This window comes from Elgaria multicarinata, chromosome 4 (assembly GCF_023053635.1).
Source record: "Elgaria multicarinata webbii isolate HBS135686 ecotype San Diego chromosome 4, rElgMul1.1.pri, whole genome shotgun sequence".
Taxonomy (NCBI): Eukaryota; Metazoa; Chordata; class Lepidosauria; order Squamata; family Anguidae; genus Elgaria; species Elgaria multicarinata.
The window spans coordinates 49913892-49938914 of NC_086174.1; the positions used below are offsets into that span (position 1 = coordinate 49913892).

General features: G+C 38.1%; 1 protein-coding gene across 5 annotated transcripts in view; it reads right to left on the reverse strand.

The window, feature by feature from the left end:
• The window catches only part of LTBP1 (latent transforming growth factor beta binding protein 1), a 210737-nt gene that overhangs the window by 48150 nt on the left and 137564 nt on the right, over window positions 1-25023 (reverse strand). For 2 of the 5 annotated variants that reach the window (XM_063124236.1, XM_063124238.1), the window contains 6 exons: window positions 16549-16644; window positions 9909-10034; window positions 8940-9065; window positions 6430-6552; window positions 3166-3285; window positions 32-154 (listed from right to left, as the gene is read on the reverse strand). In XM_063124236.1, coding sequence (XP_062980306.1) covers window positions 32-154; window positions 3166-3285; window positions 6430-6552; window positions 8940-9065; window positions 9909-10034; window positions 16549-16644 — 714 coding nt within the window. Of the gene's footprint in view, window positions 1-31; window positions 155-3165; window positions 3286-6429; window positions 6553-8939; window positions 9066-9908; window positions 10035-16548; window positions 16648-19625; window positions 19729-24229; window positions 24253-25023 lie in introns of all 5 variants that reach the window. The other 3 variants (XM_063124235.1, XM_063124237.1, XM_063124239.1) reach the window with 2 other exon arrangements.

Here is a 25023-nt window from a genome sequence, read left to right on the forward strand (position 1 = left end):
CAAAGCATAAAGGTATCACTTATACTCTTACCTTCACACTGAGCACCTGCTGGGGATAGCTGATAACCTTGGCTACAAAGACATCTGAAAGATCCCTCAAGGTTTTCACACTGGCCATTTGTGCAGAGACTGCTATACTGACATTCATTTATATCTGTGGATACAAAAGATGCATTTAAATAATTGCTTGCTTATTTATAATGAAGCTTGAGGCGCTACAAGAGAATCTGCCAACGATGTTTTATTAACTTTGTTTAGCTGGGCTCAGTGGACAGTATCTCTTCACTGGCTACATGTTTGTAGTGATGGCTAGAAAGGAAGTCTTCCATGAAATGTGGTGGAAACACCCTATGGAGGTCATTTTAAGCAGCTTTTGCATGAAAAGACATAATGTGCACATCAGCCAAAAGAGTTTAAGAATTTAAAGGCCTGTTGGAAAGACATGAAGTTACAGTGGGTATAAAATTCGACCAAGTGTACAAAACCAAACCAGTTTTTGACGTTTACCATTACTGTCCAAGACATTAAAATTTTTATCTACAAAAAGCTTTTAGGAAAGGAAAAAGTAAAGTTTATAGAGGAGGAAAATAAGTAGATAGGTAGGAGAGGCAGACAGATATTGGAAGTTTGTCTGCTTAAAGTTATAGGAAATGCTGAGTAAGCCTTTCAGGATTTGCCAGCAAGCACCAACACAATGAAAGGCTGTATCAAGACATACCTATCTGCTCTCTGTCATTTTAAAATGTCCCTTTTGCTTTCAACATTGAAAACAGACAGCATAGGGTAAGATGCCAAAAGCCGGCGCCAATGTAAGCAATCACACACACACACACACACACACACACACACACACACACACTATCCTAGACACTAAAAAGAAAAGCACCAAGATTCCAGACGACACTGTAAAGTATAATTTCTTTTAGATGGATTTCAGAAACATATTGGCCAACCAGCCTATTCAGTGACATACATTTTAAGCAAAACGACGTGTAAAGTATGTAACACATAAGTGTGTAAACTATCAATTTCTTCAACTTACAAGAAAAGAAAACGAGTCTTGACAACTACCTTATATTGTGTTGTGTGAGCAGACTGAAAGAGCAGGGGCAAGCCCTTGGAATGCATTATTGTTAATTTACTCGGATGCATAAACGTAGGTAGGAACTACGCAAAGCGTATGAGATGCAGAAAGGACTAGCAGGTTTTAACAGGCTTCTTTCATGCAACAATTAATTACCCTCTGCATTCCATTTAGTGACACCAAAACTAGATGTTTTCAGAAACGCGTGGCTGATAATGACAGCAGCAACCCCATATCCCCTCCACCTCCTCAGAAAAGTGCAGCAAAACAAAAAAAGTGGCTTGATAAAATTGCACACCAATGAAGTGGCGCAGGGGTCGGAAACAGGAAGCACAATGATGTTATGTCACAGATTTTGTTGTGACAAGATACCTCATTATCATGAGAGAGGAAGATGAGATGTAGGGCTACTTGTGTTCAGCAATAGCTATACATTTCCAGACAAAAGTAGACCTGCTATGAGGTGCACTCACAATCTCTGCAGGGTGTGCTCTGCAGGGACCCACCAAAAGCTAGCGTGCTTCCTGATGAGGCGTTTATTGTGCAATTGCACTGCCTCATTCACGAAAGTTTGGCTTTCATTTTGATATCTGTAATAGATGTGTTGTAAACTGCCTTGTAAAGATTTGTTTTCCTCTCAAAGGCAAGATACATTTATTAAATAAATAAATAATGGCAGACAATGGCGGACTGCATCTCATTTTAGGGGAGATGCATATGAACAGACATTGAGAGTGGTTCTCTCCACTGAAAAGAACAAGGAAGACAGCTCATGCAAGAGCTGTTTGTGAAACCTGGATATTTTAACAGAGCAATAACTCTCCCCACCTTTCTTTTCTTATCAGCTTCAGAAGTGCTTAAGAAAAGGGAAATCCTGAATAAAGAACAAAAATCAATACGGACAAGTAGAGAGCAAAAAATCCGTATCACATAAAACCTGGATTCAAATGAATACTATATTGTAGGGTGACCATATGAAAAGGAGGACAGAGCTCCTGTATCTTTAACAGCTGCATAGAAAAGGGAATTTCAGAAGGCATGCAGCACCTGGTGAAATTCCCTCTTCATCACAACAGTTAAAGCTGCAGGAGCCCTGCCCTCGCCCTCTTTTGCATCTGATCATTCTAGTATAGCTCCTGCAGTTTTAACTGTTATAATGAAGAGGGAATTTCACCAGGTGCTGCCTGCATACAAATGCCCCCTGCTGAAATTCCCTTTTTTTATCCAACAGTTAAAGATATAGGATCCCTGTCCTCCTTTTCATATGTTCACCCTTCTATATTGTGAAGCTGCCAGTGATTAATTAAATAGCATGACAAAATGATAATTAAAATATATTCAGCTTAATATTTTGCAAGCCTTTATTTGTATTTTATTTATATTTTATTATTTCATTTCATTTGTATTATATTATTACTGGCTTCACTTTCCATTAAATTGTTATGGAAGCAGAAGCTTAAGTCCATGCAGGATGATAAAACCTTGGCCCATCAAAATACTGTCCCTACATCTCTGTTGTTAGAGTTGCTCAACCAGTTAACTCCTTTCCAGCTATGTAACGTAACGGATAAATCAGTCAGATTTAGTCACTTCTAGATGCCTGTCCATTCTCCTTCCAGGATTTCACATCTACTGAATGGGTGCTGTTTCACATCTACAAAATGCATAAAGTTGCAGCCTATTTCTGTAAACTGTACACTGTGTTTCTCCCTGTATTGGTTCAGTGTGGCACAATTATACTGACTTCTTTTGGTTTTGGTTTCTCCATAGTTAAGACAACAAAGAGCTATTCAGGTAAGTGATTATAGGATTGCAGCCCAAATTTCAATTTTACTTAAACAAAGGCACTGGATTCAATCTACGTTAATTGCACTTACTTCCTATTGAAATTAATGGGACTTACATCATGACTAACTTTCACACAGATTTCAATGTGACTCAACTGCAACTAACTTAGTATGGACCCAACCCAAGGTACTTACTTGTAAACATTCTAATCAACTCTAAAGTACTGCAGGGCAAAAAAAAAACCCAAAAGTAAAAACATTTGGAATATAAAATATTTTCAACAACATATTTACCATGACACTTCCCGTTCCAGCCTCTGAATCCATCTCTGCAAGGGACACATTGGTAAGAACCAGGTGCATTAATGCATTCTGCATCTGGACAAGTATGTGGAACTGAGCATTCATCAATATCTTTAAAAATAAAAGAAATGTAAGTTAAGGTTTTAATAATAAATGCATCTTAATGCTATAAAGAATTTAGAATGGTGTATATAAGGAAAGTTGGGTGCTAGGGAGAAGAATCTTAAAAAATGGAAATTTTCCCAGATCCACTGAAGTACATTATGTAGTGGCTACAGCGCTGAGTTTGGTTGTATATAACTTATAATTTAATCTCCACTTATGTATGTCATTTACTAGGTGGCCATAGACAAGTCACTATCTCTTAGCCTTATCTAACTCTTTAAGAGGATAAAAACATAACTCTAAATTCTTTGGAAGTAAGGCAGAATGTAACAAATAAATAAATAATATATTTATTTCTTACCCGCCTCTCCCTCTGGATCGAGGCGGGGAACAACATCAAATATAAAAATACTATAAAATATATAAAACTGATTAAAACATATAAAACTACTACATTATTAAAATAACAACCAGACATTTTAACATTTGACTGGGTAGGCCTGCCAGAAGAGATCAGTCCTTATAGCTTTTGTAAATTCAGAAGGACTGTTGAGTTGGCAGATCTCTCCCGGCAGGACATTCCACAGTCTGGCAGCAGGAGAAGAGAAGGTCCTCGGGGTAATGGTTGTTAATTTCAACTGAAGATTGTAGACTTACTATGTTTAAATTTATGGATTATTTTGCTAACATAGGCAAACCCCCACAATTATATGGGAGCATGGTCTATTGAGTAAATAAAGGGTGACCATATGAAAAGGAGGACAGGACTCCTGTATCTTTAATAGTTGTATAGAAAAGGTAATTTCAGCAGGTGTCATTTGTATGCATGCAGCACCTGGTGAAATCCCCTCTTCCACACATCAGTTAAAGCTGCAGGAGCCCTGCCCTCTTTTGTATCTGGTCAAGAGGGCAGGGCTCCTGCAGCTTTAATTGTTGTGCTGAAGAGGGAATTTCACCAGGTGCTGTGTGTATACAAATGACACCTGCTGAAATTGCCTTTTATTTATATTTATTATTTATTTATTACATTTATATATTGCCCCATAGCTGAAGCTCTCTGGGCGGTTTACAAAAGTTAAAAAAGTTAACTTTCCCATACAACTGTTAAAGATACAGGAGTCCTGTCCTTCTTTTCATATGGTCATCCTAGTAAATAGGGCTAGGACTGAAGTTAAAATCCAAACATTAAAAGCTGTCTCCAAATAACCCATTTATTTATTTATTTTATTGCATTTATATACCGCCCCATAGCCGAAGCTCTCTGGGCGGTTTACAGAAGTATTTATTTAATATTTAATATTAATTTATGCAACAAAACAAGGATATGGCATTTTTTTGTGTTTTAAAAAAGATTTTTAAAGATAACATTTTAATTTGTTAACAAAGCCAACAAAACACAGATGGATAATAAATAGATTTCTGGAATCTGTTATTGTATAACTTACACATTTATTGTCAAGAATGCAACTTTTCACTTGTTTTGGTGCCCTCCAGCTGTTTTACCTAGCTTCTCGAAAATCAATCTAAACTATCTTCACATACCAAAGCCAGTTTGCTGCAGTAAACAATGCAAGTGAAATATGTAATATTCTTTTTCTTACTGCTGTATCAGAACAGGTGGGCATCCTTAGTTGCTTCATCAGCTATTTCCTACTTGCAGTAAAAAACGGGGAACAATTGACAAATTCAACCCCCTCGTCCTTATATCCATTTAGGGTTTTTTTGGTCAAAAATGTAAGATGACTTGAGATGAAGGGGCTCCTTACACATTACATGTAATGTGAAGTTAGCCCCCAACACTGCCTGAAAAGTTGGGCTTTGTCTCCGTATTTACCGTATCTGTGATGTGTAGAAAAGTTTGAAGTGAAAACTAAGCCTGCAGGGCGGGGGGAAATAAAAGGCAGACAGTTCACTCGGCTTTTCGGCAGGTGATACTTTAGGCTGCATATATCCCAGGACTCACATGGCTGTGAACGAGAGGTGGGGAAAAGGCTGTGGCACCTCTTGGATAAAGGTTGTGAAGGCAGGTTGCACCCAGAAAAGCTACAGCAAATACGGGCAACCACTTCACACCTGTTTCTTCCTTCCACTTATTGGGTACATCTCAGATATGACTGAGGCTGGCTATCCATGCCAGTCTCCCTGGGCATCCCAATGGGAGGGGTTAAAATTACCTCCTGATACATTATGTCATGTTCCTTTGATAAAGTTCTGGCCTGTTTAATTCCATTTATTGGTGTCTGCTTCTTCCTCCCACTGCAACTCCATGGTGACCATTATTCATCATCTTCACACTTTCCCACCCATAACACCAAATTTTGAAATCTGTATTTAAAGCGATCTTTCAATTAAAAACAACAACAGCCACCGTCATACTACTGAAAGCTGGAACTGCTAGTCTTTATGGAAGAATACTTGCACTTTTAAAAGCATATTCTGATAGAAGGTGATAGGTATGAAAACGATGAGAATACAAAGACATCAACACTTAAAATGGACTAACTGAACATCACTTTAATTTATTATATTTATGTTGATTTTTCTGTTTAAATCAGGAAAATTCGTGCCCAAACCCAACTTTACATGCTTTGTAGGTCAGACGTGCTAGGACATTTTGTTCTACGAAACTGCATATGTTTGCCAATTTCATATTCCAAACCACAAATGGATTCTTTTGTAACTCCTGTTATTACATAATGGTAACAAGTGAAATGATGAACTTTATTGTGGATAGCAATTTTATAAATAATTTCAGGAGAACAGATTAGCAGATTAAATAAATAGTGAGGCTTCCAACTAGGAGCATTTTAAATATTTACTTTTGAAATTGAAGAGCATATGCTTTCTTTCACTGATTGAGCAGGAAATGAAATATATCCAGCACACAAGTATCAGTGCTTCCTAGTATTGAGGCCTAGAGATAATGCTGATTTTCCATCCATGCTGATCCTACTAGTTCAATTGGACTAGAGGCCCACAGTGTGGGGACTAGCTCTGTCCCCAAGTGGTTTATGGATGTCAGGAGCGGCAATGCAGTAACCTGATGCTAGCAGACCCATGTCTGTAAGTGCCCACTGTTAAGGAACTTCAAATAATAAGGGCTGTGAGTGACTGTTCCAGCGATTCTGTTAGGGCAAAATAAGAACCCACCTTCACACTGGCCTCTCCTGTCCCTTCGGAATCCATTTTCACAATATTCACATCTGTACGAACCAATGGTATTTATACAAAGGCCTTCCCCGCAGGTGTGAGGTCTGGCACATTCATCAACATCTAGAAACCAAAATTGATAACAAAATTAATACAAACGTTAACGGCTAAAATTATAGTTCTTCATTTTTCTTTTACAATACACACACACACACACACACACACACACACAGAATACAAATTCCATGGGCCACTTTTCCACTCACAAGAACAAGCTACTTGCATAAACAGCATAACATATTAGCTGGAGCAATGTATAAAGAAAATTTTGCTGCTTCATTATCCGTAGAAGTTGCAGTCTATGAGTTTCCTTGCTTAGTGGCATTTACAGCCCTCCAATTGATGCCCCCATCATAATGGAGGTCCATTGTGCCAGCCACCTTCCAACAGAGACTCTGAATTTGGGATGCCCTGCTACAATACATCCTAGAATGCTCTCTAGAACATAGGAAACTGCCTTATACAGAGACAGATCATTGACCTATCTAATTCAGCAGTCTCTAGAGAATATTGTGGCTCTTCATGGTTTCACCATTACTGAAACTTAAAAGTGACTAATACAATAACTCTCAATATTGAGCACACATTTTATTTAAACTGTGGGAGCCTTGGGAACTGCAATTCAGTTGTCAGCTGCCATTTTGTTTTCCCCACAACATCCCAGATATTGCATCAGTTTGAGGCACTGTAGGGGGAACGGTGGCCATACATGGGGCCACTATGTCTTTTTGGTGGCCATCACCATTTCATATGCCCCACAATACCTGGACTGACACACATCTAGGGGATTGTGGGAATAAACAAAATGGTGGATGCCAGTAAGTGGCTGCCCAGAGGATCTCTGCTAATGGCCCTCTGTTATGCTACAAGGTCAGCTCCCCTCCCACTGAACTTTAGGGAGGCTTACTCAGTTAGGAATAGGCCTATTTAGGGTACTTTGCTGAGACACCCTTCAAACCTGCTCAGCTCTGTATACTGTAGTTGCTGGCATGCTCTGAAATATATGTATATGATCTTTTTTGCGGTGACCATTGAATAACACAATACTGCAAATACAGACTTACTTATTTAGTTTAAAAAACAAAAAGACCCTTCTTTTGGTTGAAGACAATGTTCAAAAAGAATCTCTCAATGAGCAGTCAGTTCCCACCACATCAACAGATGACATCCATGAATAATCACAGCAGATTATACAGGAAGTGTTACCATTTAGATTCTAAACCCAGACTTTTTGGCAAATCCCTTTGGCAAATCTTCCAAACGACTTTCTCTAGAATTCAACAGAATATAAACTTAACTCTAATGGCCGGTTACCATGATTTGAAAAGCAGCAGGTCTTACATGGTTCCTGTCTGAACCACTGTCCACCTTGAACATTATACCCTTGATCAGGCATATTTGCTTTATTTATTTACTTAAAACATTTCTTGGCCACCTTTCAAGACAGAAGCCCTCACAAGGCAGCTTACAACAATAAAAACATAAAAAACAGTTACAATATTAAAAGCAATAAAATCATGAACAGGATAAAATAAAAATAAAAATAATAAAAGTCAACACTAAAATGAGCAATGAAACAGTGGCAAGAGCAGCAATAACTAGGCATATAATGAGAAGGCCATGGTATAACAATATGTTTTCAAAGCCTTCTTAAAAGCCTGCAGTGACAGAGCAAAGCAGACCGCTGATGGGAGCTTGGGCCAAAGATGTGGGATCACTGCACAGAAGGCCCTCTCGTGTGTGATCACCCACCTAATTGCTCTCACGGGTGGGCAAATGAAAAGGGCCTCTCTTTCTGACTCCCTTATCAGCCTGCCTGCAATTTAAGGTCAGAAAGACAGGCCCGTTCTGACCTTAAATTGCAGGCAGGCTCTTATGGGTGAAGGCAGTCCTTCAAGTAACTGGATCTCAAATCATCTAAGGCTTTAAAGGTCAAAACTAGCACTCTGAATTGGGCTCGGAAACACGCTGGTAACCATAGGCTGAAATAAGTTCTCTATACAAATGTATCCCCTGAATTAGTTGCAGCAAATCATGTGGACAATATTCTGAATGTCCAAAACGGCGCCTATGTTAACATTGGATACCCCCTTTTCAGAATGAGAGGGGCCAATAATGGAGCTGCTTTGGTTGTTTAACACCTATGCTCAATCTATTCTTACACAATCTCTTACACTGGAGGATAATTATATTTTCAATCGCCCAAATAAGTAAGTTTAGAGACGTATTGTGTATAATTACTTTCCTTCTGTAATGGTGGTCTAATCTTAAAAACACTATGATTTCTTTAGAAATATACCATGAACTATATAGCAGCCTATTCATTTAGCACCAATCTAATGCTACTGTAAATCAATGTGTTTTCCATTGATTTCAATGGGTTTTGAAGTCAGGCTCCTAACTACGAGATCTAAGTATAAAGAATTCATTTTATAAAACACAGTAGTTACCAACACAGTCTGTTCCTTGTTCATTGGCCATGAACCCTGCCTGGCAAATACACAGGAAGCTTCCTTCTGTATTTTCACAGTTCCCAAGGGAGCAGAGATGGGGAGTCTGAGTACATTCATTAATATCTGTTAAAGAAATGAAAATGTATGAAGACTGAAAAAGCAGCACTCTGTCATGACCACCACTTCATTCCAACCGATGTGCACAAAACACTAAAATGAAAGGCAGACTCCGTTCACCCTGATTTGTTTCCTCAGAGGTGAAAAATAAGGATGTGGTATAAAATGTTGATTCAAAAAGCATACTTATTGGCTCAAAGTTTCAAAGTTTTAAGTTTCGTTTGAGAAGAAATACCATACTTCTAATTGGTGATCTTTCAGAGGGTACATGCATTCATACATTTGGGAGTTGAGCATTATATACAATCAGATTTGGGAACCTTTAGAAACCAGGGCAAATGAAAGGTACCCCTTTTCTTAATTACACACTTTACAGTGGGGCAAAACAAGGAAGTGGAGAATCTGTTCTATTCCTTGGAAATACCTATCATAAAATCTCATGCACTCCTGTAAAGATTGCAAATACTATGCAGGTAGATGGAATGTACAGAGTCTACTTGAAACACCCCAATTTTCTTCTTCACAAATGGGTAAATTTAATTTCTACAATCATTCTTTGTGCATATATGAATGTGGGAGAAAAATAAAAAAGTACTGTGGTGAGATAAACTCAGCATATGGAGAGAGGGGGCAGAGAGAGAGAGAGAGAGAGAGAAAGAGAGAGAGAGAGAGAGAGAGAGAATTATCACTACAAATTTATATTTTGATGAGAATTAAGAGGGAACAAGAGAAGAAGCCTTCCATATTTACTATAGTTACTGCCTACAAAGGATGGCTTACATACCTTTAGACCCTTTACATAAAGATCAATTTAGCAATTGGGGAGAGGAAAAGAAGAATTTATCATACCCGAGCATTTTGTTCGTTGATCATTAAGCTTGTATCCATCATAGCAGAAGCAGGTATATCCCACCGGCAAGTTAACACAATGTCCTGCTCCACAGATATCTGGATTCACTGTGCACTCATTAATTTCTAAATAAAAAAATATATACCTATAACAAACCATTTAAATCATTTTAGTAGCCCCACCATTATTAAGAGTTTAAAAAGAAAGAGAGAGAGAGAGAGAGAGAACCCTCAAATCACTTGTGATCCAATTCAGTGGCTACTGATAAAAAAACAAAACAGTGAAAGAGTATTTAATATAAACATCCAGAAAGACCTCTTACAAAGGTATTATTTTCCTCCACTATATTTACACATAAACCTAGTGCATCTGCAAATCAACTATAACATTGTAAAAACTGCTGTATCTATTACAGCTCCTCAGAACATTTATCAGGGTTTTTTCTTCTGTGTTTGCTTGCACCATCATGCTATTGGCATAACCAAATGGTATTTGCTTGTTGCTGTTGTTACATTTATTTCCCACCTTATTTCTTCTTGCAAGGAACCCAAGGCGCCGTACATGATCCTCCACCTTTTTATTTTATCCTCACAACAACATCTGTGAGGTAGGTTAGACTGAGAGTCAGTGACTGGCCCCAAGTCACCCAGTGAGCTTCATGGCCAAGTGAGGACTGGAATCTGGATCTCCCAACTCCCAGTCCAACACTCTAACTGCTACACCACACTGGCTCTTTTCATTAATAAGACAAATTGGAAAAACAACCTGGCAGGCAAGCTGTGGTGATGGTGGTGGTAATGGTATTACTGCTTAGAATAATTTGTCACAATAACAACAGTGTAGGGAGATTCTGCATTCCAGTCTTTGGGTCAGACCATTGTTACCAGCATTGTCACTAAAATATGCCCATTACAAAGGCCATACATTGCCTTTGGCCACCAAAGCCCTCAGTCCCTGGAAATACTGTAACTACCAAGATGTATTCCAGCCAGTGGAGGCAGATACACCACACTGTCTTTTAAACTGTACCAGAGGGGTTCTTGTCTTCTTTCTCAGAGCCATAACTTGCCACCCAATGAACGTTCATGGAGAGAAATCTCCAGAAAAGCATCATCCATACTCCCCAATTCTTGTGTGCCTGAGCTCTCTCTCAAGAAGTCTGGAGAGCTCACACTCTGCAATGATTATCAGGCCCTGAACACCATCACCTATAGGGACCGCTACTCATTAACACTGATCCCAGAATTCTTTGAGCATCTGAGTAGGGTCAAAATCTGTACATTTTGCTTCTTTTAAAATCTATTTTAAACTGTTTTATTCTGTTTTTATTTTATTTTTTCTTGTATACTGCTCCGAAATTTTCAGTGGGGAGTGGTATATAAATATTGTAAATAAATAAATAAAATAAATAATAAATAAAATCTATGCCAAACTCGATTTGTGTGGGGCATATATCCACACGTAAAAAAGGGGAATGTGTGGAAAACAGTGTTTGGGATGCCTTGTGGCCATTTTGAGTACACAGCTAGAGCTTCAAAAGAAATATAAAGGAACTGGCAAGGTTTGAAGGGGCCGTGGGCAAGTTGCCCTGCAGGCATGCCCAGCAAGCTTACCAGAAGGCAGCGTGTGTGATACGTGTGTGTGTGTATGCTACTCTGGGAAGTGTGAGTGGGCAGCAGTGGGCAGCCCAGCACTGAAAAAAGAACCACTATGCAAAGTCGTTTCAACAGCAGCCATCTTAATTTCTCCAGAATGCCTCTCAGCACTAAATGGGCACCAAAAGGCATTCTGAGGAAATTAAGGAGGCAGCAGTTGCAACTTCTTCTTCTTCTTCTTCTTCTTCTTCTTCTTCTTCTTCTTCTTCTTATTATTATTATTATTATTATTATTATTATTATTATTATTATTATTATATTTATATACCGCCCCATAGCCGAAGGTATCTGGGCAGTTTACAAAGATCTCATCTGAGCACCAGGCCCTAAAAAGGTTTTCCAAAAAGCAAATTTTAGTTCTGCTGTCCCAGTTCTTTATAGCATGGCTACAAGCACCATTTGCATAGTGCCTTCACGCTATATCTTATCTGTCATAAAGTGATTTCTGTTTACTACAATTAAACTTCTCAAATTACTTCCATCTGGTCTAGAATATTTTCTTGATCTGGGCTGATTTAGATGGTATCTTTATAAAAGATACCTACAAGCCTATCATGTAGAATGGGTTGACCGTCCACTTGTCCTCCCTAGCTATACCATCCACACGTGAACAGCATGTCCAAAGTCAGGCTACATGCATACACGTCAATCACATAATTGATTTAGTGAAGTCTATATGTCTTGGATAATATGCATGTAGTGCAACTTAGGACACACATGGGTGGAGAAAAAATGGGCACTGTTGCTCCTCCCTACATGAAGGACTGGATTGGTCTGAAGATATAATCTAAGTTGTCGCTCCAATCTTTTTTCCTTTCTTTATGAACATCGTAAGAAGATAGGAAACTGCCTTATATTGAGTCATACCATTGGTCCATCTAGCAGGATCAGTCCAGATGGGTCGCGGCAAAGCTGATGCTGCCATGTTGGGGAATTGTGAAATTGTAGAAGTGGGTCCCATGTTGCAGGTTGGGAGTCCGAGGTGGGTCTTGGGTCTGGACCAGTTGAAGACCACCTGGCTTTAGGTGTGAGGTTTTCCTATGCCTGTCTACCTGGAAGTAAGCCCCACTGAATGCAATGGGGCTTACTCCCAGGTAAGTGCATATAGAATTCCAGCTTCAAAGAATTGCAGCCTCAAAAGTAGCTTTTTATTTGCGCACAGGATGTGCAATGTTTCCTGATAATGTCAAGATGCATATTCTTTATATGCACCACAACATTTTGGCCGATAACGAAGGACACAGAAAGTTCCACAATTTGCATTTTCTGAACAAATGTCTGTCTCCTAAAATGGACTTTTGGAACATATCCAACACTAAAAGTTACTTCACTTCAAAATGTTCTGTCCCAGATGTTAAAAGAAGGTGGCTTTATGGCACTGAAATGAATACTGATTGCGTAATTCACCAATACAACTATTAAGGAATATTTAGAAGCACTGGGATTTGCAATGATGATGATGATAATTTATTAATATTAGTAATGGAAGTAATAGTAATGATTTCTGCATCCCTTTACTGACATACAGAATATTCTGCTTCATTTATCTCATCTGCTTTGATCCAGCTGTTTGGATTTCAAAGTAGCTTTGTTTTTAATGTGGTTTAGTATTTTCCTTTTGTATGCCAACTTGGGGGCCCTTGTTAGGACAAAAAGACGGTTTAAAAATACAATAAAAAATAAATAAAAATGAGTGTGCTAGCTAATATGCAGCCTATAAATGCAATGCATGTTTTGTTTTTTGTTTTTTGTTTTTAAAGAAAGCAACTGTTTATTAGGCAAAGTTGAAAACAAATGGAACACTGACTGATGAAGCTGAGATTCCACAAATATAGAACATTCAGAGACGCAGAGATAAAAATGGAATTTAGAAATTGCAAGGTATGTTGGAATATATCAGTAAGTTTATAGCAAACTACACAGCTGGTAGTACTTAGCGAAGAAAAACCCTTTGCAAAGATAAATTGATGCCAGGGCATGAAAGAAAGTTCCAGGACCTGGAGTATATAGAAATATCATCACCAGTGTTGCAATTCTTTGATCCACTGAAAAAGGGTGATCAGAATTTTCTTCACAGATGCTCTGGACATTAATAAGTTGCCACACTACAGACACATGGGAAAGAATAGCTGCCTGCACTCTATACAGTTCATAAGAAACAACTGTGTGTGCTAATTTTAAAAGGGTGGAAAACTTGATATATTATGTTTTGTGGCTCTTAAATACAGAATAATGACAGGACTGTAAATCATCCACCATTTAAGATGTTCCTTAGAATTTGCAGACAAAAGGCAGAACACAGCGCAAATGCAAGTCTCCCTGCATAACAAGACTTTCTTCCTTTCTCGTCCTTGCTCCCCTCACCCGCCTTAGAGCTCCAATGAAATCTGTTCTGGAAGGTGCCCCCCCCCCCAAATCTTGAACAGATTTTGAAGGAACACCAGGGTGAGTGGGAGTGGAATTACCCCCTTCCTGGCTCTGCTGACGGAAGCAGCTCCATCAGTGGAAAACCTTCAGTGGATTTCACCCCCAAAACATACGATGAATGAAGAAGAGAAAATATTATCACCAGTAATGTAAACTATAAGCAGCATAGAGAAATTAGTATTAGCATATCTTCTATGTATTAATGTTATTTTTCAGAGAGGGCAATGTTTTTAAAATAGTGAACATGGTTCTGAAAAGAAAAACCCATTGCAATTAAAACAAAAATAACAACATTATAGTAAGACTTAGCACCAACAAAGTTCTGCAAAAGAGCTAAAGCTGTATTGACACAATGTACACTTTTAAGAGGTAACATAAGTAAAGTAGTTGTAAAAGGATTACTAATATTGATATGAAAGCTGCAGAAATAGGTCACTCAATGAATTTAAAAAGCGAACAGGAGGTTGAGGATATAGCAACAGTGACAGCCTAGTTTCAAATCCTGATTAAAAGGGAACATTGGTTATCATTAACCATAATTAATGTTGGTACCAATATAATACTTAATTGTGGTTAAGCCCAGTAGGAAACAGTTGGGGGAAATCTATCCCAGAAAGGACATGAGAGAAGTCCTGGAAGGATCCTGCAGTTTACTCCTGATTTGCTTAATTATGGCTTAGTAATTGGGAACATTACTTGTGAACCGGCATGTAGTGTACCTCTATTTGCAAAAATGGAAGTAGCTGGCCACTTCCAATGTTGCAATTTGAGTGGATAATACATTGCAGAATCTGTAAATGAATGTAATGCGGGAAGTCATCTTAAATTGGATGACAGTCAGATGTTCTCCAATACTAATGAGTTAGGCCTCTTTCCATTCACTGATGATTAAAATATAACTCAGTAGCTTTGCAGTGTATTGCACCAGGCTGTTTATTAAAGGTTTAACTCTTCCTATACAACATTTTGAATGACTAATTAAAGCAATAACATATAAAAAGAAATGGATATTGTTTTAAATGGATATTGTTTTTATGCTTTTGATGGTTTTAAAGTTTGTATACTTTTTAATGTTCACTGTTTTAAACTTTTGTAAACCGCCCGGAGAGCTTCGGTTATGGGGCGGTATATAAATGTAATAAATAAATAAATGAAATAAATTTTAAAAGTACACATTCTCCAGCTCATCCACAGCCATTGTATCCTTACCCAAATGAGAAGGTCATGCATCACTTCTGGAAGATATCTGGGTTTGGAAATATCTTCCAGTAGTAAAGAATTAGACTACTGGGAAGCAATTCTTCAAGAAAGCCCCTTTATGGGTCCTCAGTGTTCAAAATGTTTGTACTGAGGATGCTGCAAAAAGATCCTCTTAAGCTCACCACAAATATTGAGATGGAATATAAGCAGGTGATTTATATATAAATATGTAAGGCCCAAGCCATTCAGTATGTATTGATTCATTTGCGAAATTCATTGATGAAAACTATACCTAAAATTAAGATTACTACGGTGCACACACCTATAAACCAGTCTTTTATTGTTTATTTACATTAAGAGGAAATCATGTTGCTTACCTGGGTGTTTGTGCTTCTTGTGTTTTGGCACAATTGTTATGGGCTTAATTACAGGGACGGTGAGGGGCGACCACATGATTTGAATTAAATACTTCTCTCCTCTGTTCAGTTCCATTGAGACAGCGTCATCTAATGGCAGAAAATCCTACTTTTTTCAGATGTTACCACTTTAAAAGTGGTTGTTTCCATTGTTTCCCAATGGAAGCCATGGGGGATGTCCTGGTCATTTACGACATTGTTTAAAAGACCCACAAATTTTGAGAAGTGGCCAATCATGAATGTGCAAAAAATCACTCATTTAGAGTCCTCAAAGGGAGACTTCCATACATATTCTAATTCTAGATCAAATTTTGGAAACAATCCTCAAATTGTGTACTTCACAATAGTCTTATTAGGGTACCTTTAGAAATCAATGGGATTTCTCAAGATCTTATGATGGGATTAAGGTAAATTCACAGTTTTGTTTATCATGTCTCATCTGTGTCTTTTCATAAACTTGTAGAGGGGGATATGCCTACATGCATAATTTATGGTAATATGTCACTGATATTCCACCAAAAAGCAGTTGTGTTGAGGACATGCACCTCTATGTGGATCAGGGCCTGAAAGTGCCCTCACATGCATATAGAAAAACTGCAGCTGAGTCATGCTATAAAAATCTGTAAATTCGCTCTAATTGGTTGAAGGTCAGGGAGAATGCAGAAAGTAGAAGGGCAGAATTCCTCAATCTGACTCCTTTGTCCATTTCTTATGCTCAGAATAAGGAAATTACAAACTACATCCTGACCATACATTCAGAACTGCTGAAAATAAAGCACTTACAATTCTGTCCTCCTACACTGGACATTTTTGGCTCAGTATTGCTTTGTGATCTGCTGCTCTGCTCTTCCCATTTGAGGCTCTAATAGCATTCAGTTAGTTGGGAAAATGTACCCATTTTGTACCTCTAACAATTTTTGCATGGAAAACACGCGTCATACCTGTAACTTGAGTTGGTGCTATTACTTGACTAGCACTTGAAGTAGAGACATCTGGGCCAACTTCAACAGGCACAGGCGGAGACGTTTTTTCAACTACTACTGTGTGAAAGAAAGAAGAAAACTCTTTATGTATGAGGAAGGCATATTTTAAAATACATGCATGGCTTACTGAATCAATGGAAAACTGAAGTAAGGGCTGATTCGCATATTATGTTTCTAACCAGTACATGTTACAGCCCCCCGTTGTGCACCTTCTAAAACTATAATATTGTAGCACTGTATGTCTTCATTTAATTGCCACTGGCTGTGTTTCCCCACAAAACATATCCATAGTACTCATGCAGTTAGAAAAAAAGACATGTACACTCTTCAAATATTATAGGCATTCCAAATATAGAACATATGTATAACTACTAAAGAATAATGTGAGAAATGGTCCTAAGGCAATCTGTTTTAATTTATTAACAGTTTGGTCTATTTGTTACTCTGACACACATAAAACAAAGTCTTGAAAGGTGCAAAATAAATGAAGCATGTATAGAGACTAACTTCACCGCATAAGCATCATTGGAAGAGATATTTCAAGAATAGGCAGAATTTAGGTACCAATGTCTGATAATTCCTCCTCTCTTCAGTTCATATTTGGTACCTAAGTAGGTGTCCACCACATTTGGAGAGATGCAAACATGCCATAAGGACTTCAAAGCCATTGATCATTTCAATTCAATCTATTTCTTTTAATCTTAGACATTTTTATTTCCACGCTCCCTGTTCCTGTACATCAATAATCAACCAGGCACAGCTGCTGCACAACCTACATTGAGTTTAGCGGACTGATCAGCAATTCTTGAGTGCTTGTGATCTATGGTCACAATCCAAAGCTTCACAGGGCTCCATAGGCACACTGCATGAACACTGGAACTGCTGCCTCAGAGCATATATTTTTCCGCCGTCTTCTTTCTACCCCCCTTGGGCAATATTTCTTTGAAAAGTGGGGAAATGCTTAATAAAGACACATAGCAACTCATCTGCTACCTAAGAGGATGCTTTTCTAAGTTACATAGCATACAAGCTGAACAATAACCTGAAAAGAACCATCTGAGTGTGCAGGATAAATAGGAGTAATTATGTGATTTGACTGTTATATATACATTCTACCAAGCATTTCTACTGTTTGATCTACTACAAATGTCAAAGTGTAGTGTTAGCATGTAAGAACCATACATATTCCTTTAACAGTAATTAGGACACCAAGATTAATAATGCTGCAAAGGTTAACTGTTGATTTTTAAATAACCATTCATGGGCTAAGCAGATAATTCTTTGCCAGATTGTATTGCACTCTTATTAGAAAGAGAACATTTTTTGCAGAGATTTCTGTCCTGAGGCCTGGTGCAGACATAACATTAGCAGACATAAAGGAGCAGACATAACTGTGATAAGTAGATCAAGAGCATGACCTGGGATTGTGCACTCCTCTGTCTCCTCCCCTTAAAAGTCCAAATTCCTTCTCCCTCCCTTGGTTCAAAATGTTCAAAAAGGCCTGGGAAAATACAAAGGTTTTTGTCTCCCATTGAAAAGACATACGAGTAGGTGCTAGGTGAGATTTCCTGGAGAAAGCATTCCAGAGACTGAGAGTGTCATCACACAGGGGAAAATAGCATTTGCTTACCGTCGCTTCTCCGCCCACACATTTGTCCCTCATTCCTTCCTCTTTTGAAAGAGGAAGTAAACAACTTGCACGTGGCCCACTCAGTGGGCCGTTTTGATCGCGCTGCTTCTCCTGCACACAGCAGGAGATAGCAGCAACTTCTGTTTTCAAAAATAACTCGGATTTACTGGGGTGTTTTTTTAGTCACACAAAGAAGGCTAAAAGGGGCAGGAGGTGTGCGGGAGGCAGACGATGTTGTGAGAGGGACCTGCGAAAATTTGTAAGTGCCCAGTAACGAGTGTGCAATAAAACGTTCGTCTGATGCAGCTCTGAGTGCCACTAGTGGAAAGGCCTTTTCACCAACTGCAGCCTGCCTAATTTTAGAAAATGAGGATACCTGAAGAAAATAATCCAATGATGACCTCAATGCGCAGGGAGATATATATGGGGAAAGGTAATTCAGCTACTCAGATCGTAAGCTATATAGATCTTCAAATGTAAGCACCAGCTGTTTGAATTCTGTTTGGAAATTGATCAGCAGCTGGTGAATGTTTCAAAATGTGTTATACATGGAAATAATAATAATAATAATAATAATAATAATAATAATAATAATAATAATAATATATTTCTTACCCGCCTCTCCGATTGGATTGAGGCGGGGAACAACAACACGCATAAAATACACAAAATACTGATTAAAAACATAGCATACACTGTTAAAAACAGTGAAGACTTCCTAGAAATAGCTCACATATAACGTATGGTTATAATGAAGTTTGGAGGTTACCAGAACTTATGTAACTGTGGCCAGGTTAACCCTGTCACTTCACTTAGTAGTGTCAGGTAGATATTAAATAGCATGGGAGACAGGATAGAACTCTATGGGCCTGCATAATGTAAAAGCTATGGGGCCAATCTTCTCCCAACACTACTTTGTGGGCAGGAGTGGAACCATTACAACACAGTGTTCCCAATCCCCAACAAGGACAGCATATCACAAAAAAAATACTACAAAATCCAGTGAGATTTTGGAAACCCTGGAAAATTAGCAGGGTCATATTTCCCCTGTTCTTTTTCTGGCTTAGGTCATCCATCAGGGATTGACCAAGACAGGCTTGAAACCAGACTGAAAGAGTTCCGGATAATTAGATTCATCCAAAAGTGCCAGGAGTTATACAGCAATCACCCATGCCAGGAAGGGATATTTATTTATTTACAATATTTGTATTCCGTTCCACATTCAAAATTTCAGAGCAGTGAACAGCAGATAGGAATAACAATAACAACAACAATAACAAATCCAGAGCTTCTAATTAGAAAGAAAATTCTAAAATTGCAAGGAATATAGACACCACAAGGAATTATTCCATTCCTTATCTGCGTGGGCTTCTCATCCACTACAGGAGGAGTCAAAAAGAGCTACCTGGAGATTGTGGGTGCAGCTTAATAGTTGAAATCCCAGGAGAAAGCTGAGGTTGACTGGGCTGTATTATAGATTTCTCTTGGTCATCAAGTGAAACTAATTCCTAAAAGAATGGTTAAAAATTAAATATAAGTTTCCCTAATTCTTTTGGGAGGGCGGAGGAGTTCTGCTTTGAATGAGTGTTGTTTCATATATTAACAACAAACGTGAGAGGGATAACATTTTAAAATAAGAGCAATTTAGTATTGCCATTTTGCTTTTTCTATTCAGCAGCAGCCCTTGTAAACAATGTATTTCATAGCAATTTATTATGGAAAGATTAATCTTCTAAATATACTGTCACATAGCACACAAAGCCACTCACACATATCTCTGTAGTCTTGTGATTTAAAAAATACTTATACTTGCACAGGCACTTCTAATTTACACATGCTTAGGTGCAAGAACAGCTCTTACAAGAAGTTCATACATGCCTACTAGTCCTGATGGCTACGTGTTACCTCCATTATCAGAAGCAGTATGCCCATGTACACTACTTACTGGGGAACATGGGTGAGAGGGTGCTGTTGTACTCATGTCCTGCTTGTGGATTCTGGTCAATAGCAGGTTATCCACTGTGTGATCCAAATGCTGGATTCCATGGACCCTTGGTCTGATCCAGTGTGGCTCTTCTTATTTTCTTATACATACATAAAACTATATATGTATAGTTTTATGTCTCTCTGTGTGTACAGAACACAATAGAACTACACCTTATTGGTGCAATACAGAACGTTTGGTGCATTTCATAGCATTATAGAATAGTAGAGTTGGAAGGGGCCTATAAGGCCATCGAGCTCAATGCAGAAATCCACCCTAAAGCATACCTGATAGATGGTTGTCCAGCTGCCTCTTTAAAACCATTACAAACAATAGGACATCACAGCATGTTGAATACTCCCCATGGCTGCAATCCTCCACAAAGTTGGCTGGATTAATTTCTGTTAAAACTACTGGGAGCTGTAACTCATCACTGTATATAGAACTAACATCTGTTATTATACAATTATAGATCAAGGGCAGCCAATCTTTGGTTTGGGAATTGTATCTAGTTCATAAGTTCACAGACAATTCAATGTGAAAAGTATATGAACTACAGTAGCAGTCTATTCTTGATTTCTCTTCATGTTGCTAGTGGAGAAGTGGAGTCAAAGAAGAAAGGTGATTGTGTGTATGAGGGTAGGGGGAAGAAAGATAAGGAATTGCTTGGAATTTGGGGCTGTTTGGGGAGGCCCGAGGGGGCAGTGGAAACAAAATGCATCAACCACCTATTTTGCAATATAAATTGCAAGCACAGGGAGCCTGGTATGGATCAGGCCCATAGCAGGAGGATTAAAATACCCTACCTCCATGCTAGGGTCCCAATCCGGAACAGGAGCTCTACACATACACTGAAGTAAAAATGAAAAAGAACATAGCTGCTAGCTAAGACTTTAAAGTAATGTCTGTTTTGGCTATTTATGTTGTCTTTAAAATGTAAAGGCAAGTGGAAACAACCTCCATAAGATGGCCTTTTCGCAACACTACTGTAACAAGTAATGTCGCTGATGGAGATATATCCCATTCTTAGCTTCCTTCATGTAGACTCTACCATGGGCTTACAAATTTTGCCTCTCCTCTTGCATAGTTTGTGCCTTTGGGGGAACAAAAAGGTATGATGTAGTTTTTATACTTTATTTTTATTATTATGGTTGGCAGTGTAATTACACGGAGAGAATACCTTTGTACTAAAAAGACCTCTGAAAGCTTGTAAAATGCATATGTGCACACACTCATTTATTGCATCTTACAATTTATACAACAATATTCACTCTTAGAGACTGTTATATGATGGGCTATAAATTAAATTAAATTGTTTAAAATTATGCCTGCTATTTATTAAAACAAGTAACATTTCCTCCTGCATCTGTTTTCCTTTATTAATGACATGCTAGTGACCTAATTTTCTTATTAAAATCATGCAAAAATCTTGGCAAATCTTTTAATGGTGAGTTTTATGTATATGTTATGTAATATTTTTAATATTGTTGATCATTTTAATAAATGTATAGCTGAAGGGAATACAAATGTAATGATTAAACAGATATATACAACCCGTAAAGCTGCTTGGGAAACATTTTAATGGATTCGTACATGGGCCTTTTTAAAGACTGTGACTCACAAAAGTGTTGTATTATGCTGGAGTCTTGTCATGACTGACTAGTGCCAAAATTGCCAAGCGTAGTCACACACCATTTGGCTTCCTGGCATGCCTGTGATTTGCTGGGACTTCGCTGCTTGTGTTAATGTGGAGGGTGGATGAGGGAAGGTTTATGTCAGTCTAGTAAAGAAATATATAGGTTAGCATTCTTTAACATAAGAGTTTAGAGACTGTGAACATACAGTCAATACTAAGTTTAGATGAGCAAAACATGGAAAATAGGTATGGTAAAATATAGCCAATACCCACTTCCAGGGTAAGACAATATATTTCATTTAAATACATAAGAACATAAGAAGTTCCATGTTGGATCAGACTGAGGGCCCGTTAGTCCAGCACTCTGTTCACACCGTGGCCAATCAGGGACCAACAAAGCATGTCTGGTGGATACATAATGTTCCCCATCTTCATACCATAATTCAGAGATGGAAGTGTGTGCAAATGAATTCTCATCTTACTTTCCTTTGGGTGTACAGTTGTGTGCACCAATGTTTATGTTAATCATGGTCAACTCTAAACCAGATATGATGGATTGCAAACCCCCAACTAATCATGGTTTATGTTAGTCTATTATGATTACATCCCCAAAAAAGTAAGGGAAAAGGAAATCTGTAGAAAAAGGGAATGTACACGCCTCCATAGTTACAAGATCAGGAACATTACATCTGCATAACCCAATTAAAAAATTATGTTAGCTAGCAAAAACTCAATTAAGTGCAGAATTAAGAAATGGTGGAGACCTCACTGAAAGCCTCAACTCAGAGGGCAGAGGTAACACAAAATGAGAATTGTATATTATATTATTTTTATTTATTTATTTTAAAATATTTTATACGCCTGTCAACAATATATTCAGGCAATTTATGATACCAACATTATAATACAAATATAAATTAGGCCTAAAGCAATCATTTTAGTGATTATTAGGAAAGGGATCGAAAGATCAAACAGCCAGTGTCTGGCTGTTCCATACAAAACTGCATTGCATTAGGGAAAACAGCTTGCAACAATTTTGTATAGTAGGCGGAAATTTGTATAAGAATGTGTATATTAGGAGAAATGTGTACAAATTTTCATGTAAACATAAAAAAAATCACAAATTCACTTAATTTTTTTTAAACAAATGAGAAACACAGAAACCAGAAGCGACATTCACCCATCCCTGCTGTGGCCTTCATGATCTGCTTATGGCCTTCTCAGTATCATCTGCCTGGCCTGTATTGGAACAGATTGCTCTACTACCTGAATCGGCAGGACTTTTTTATGTTCTTAGGAGTTGCTATGGCAAAAGTAAAGAAGTGCAAAACAGAACAATTCCTTCCATCCACAACCTTAACTTGCCCTATGATGATGAAGATGTAAAAGGAATTAAGACTACTGTGAAAATAAAACGGCATACTTTTCAACATTTCTTTTATATTAGAATTCATGAAGCTTAAAACGTACTGTCTGATTTATGAATTATTTATACAACTTTTACGACCTGATGGCCATTGAGAGGATAGGGACTTCTTATTTTTCCATCTTCTTGCTCTTTTGTTCTTATATTGTCCTAACATTATATTTTAACTTTTCACTTAAATGAGGTTGTTTATTTTAACCAGTTGAATTTAGTTGTTACATATGTGGAAGAGCTGTGCTGAATAGGAATATTGAACTGGAGCCACCAAAAAGTGAAAACATTTTTTCTTTGATACAAATAATTTTTGTATATGAAAAAAGATTGAATGACAGGGTATACTCACCAGTATGGATATTAACCAGTGAGTTTCAATTACTATAGCCTCAAAAAGAAACTAAGGCCTTAGCTAGACCAGGCTTTATCACAGGGCGAACCCCGGGATCGCCCCTGTGCGTCCACATGACACACAGGGGATCCTGGGATCAGGGAGAGATGATCCCTCCCTTGCCCTGGGATAGAGCCCTCCACTTTGGGCCCATTTTTTCTGTTGTCTGGGGCTGAGCCCAAGACCGTGGAACGTGTGGCCCATTGCCACGGAGCCGGGAGCCGCGCACGGGGCTCAGAGCTCCTCTGGAGCGCTGCGCCCATCAGGGGTAGGGTGGTGGGAGCAGGGAAATGAAATTATGTTTTAAAAAAGCACCTACCTTTAGTGCACAAGCGTTCATGTGCTCCTCTTCCTTTAAAAATAAAAAATGGCAGGCGCGATGCCTCTCTTCCTGAAGTCATCGTATCTCACATGTAAACGGAGGAGTTAATCCCAATGCAAGATTCCCTCCTCCGTCACAGACTATCAGGTAGGTCTAGCTAAGGCCTAAATTCCTCCCACCATTTCATGTAAATCCCAAAAATCTTGAGCTGATTTTGGTTTTACATATATGCAAAACTGTATGCAGTTTATGTTACCTGATCTGGGGCTGCAGTTCCCACTAAAACCAGAAAGAAAGAAAAGAAAAGGAATTAACTACTATGGAAAGGAGAAGTATACAAAAACATAAGTCACTTTTTTGGCATTCTAAATTTATTGGTATTCTAAATTTATTGGAGTACTGTCCCTATGGTATTAAACCACAGAGTTATAATAAGATGTAAATTCTGCTTCACTATCCTAAAAAAAGCTTAGTCTGATCTTCAATCAGAGTTGTGGCCCATAACTGGATTAAATCTCCACTCACACACTGTCTCACTTTTGGATCCTTCATTAGAAAGAGAATACAACAGCCTGCCTCACAAGATTATTGTGAGGAGAAATAAGGATTGCAAAGAGCTTGATGTATCAAAACACAGAATTTATGGTATTGAGAATAAATAGTTTAAAGTAAATTGGCAGTGGACTTGGAGTTATGTGAAAACAGAATGAAATAAGAATTTCCAGTTCCATTAGAGGTCAATGCTGTTGGAAATTATAGCAATGACCACAAAACATGTTTTCAGTGGATCTCTGAATTTTGGGATAACATGTTCTTGTAGAGCTTGTTATACATTGATTTTTGCATACTTGAGAAATAAAGAAGGTGAAAGAGGCAAGAGAGCATAGGATGCACAGTCAAAAAGATTTAACTTCAGAATTTGGGCCTCCAATTCCTTGGGCTATATATTGAAAGTGTTAAGTACTGTAAATTCATGAAAGATTACTGAATTCAATGGAACAACCTTGAATCAGCCAAGGATATGTCCTGGCAACTCATCGTTTATTGAGA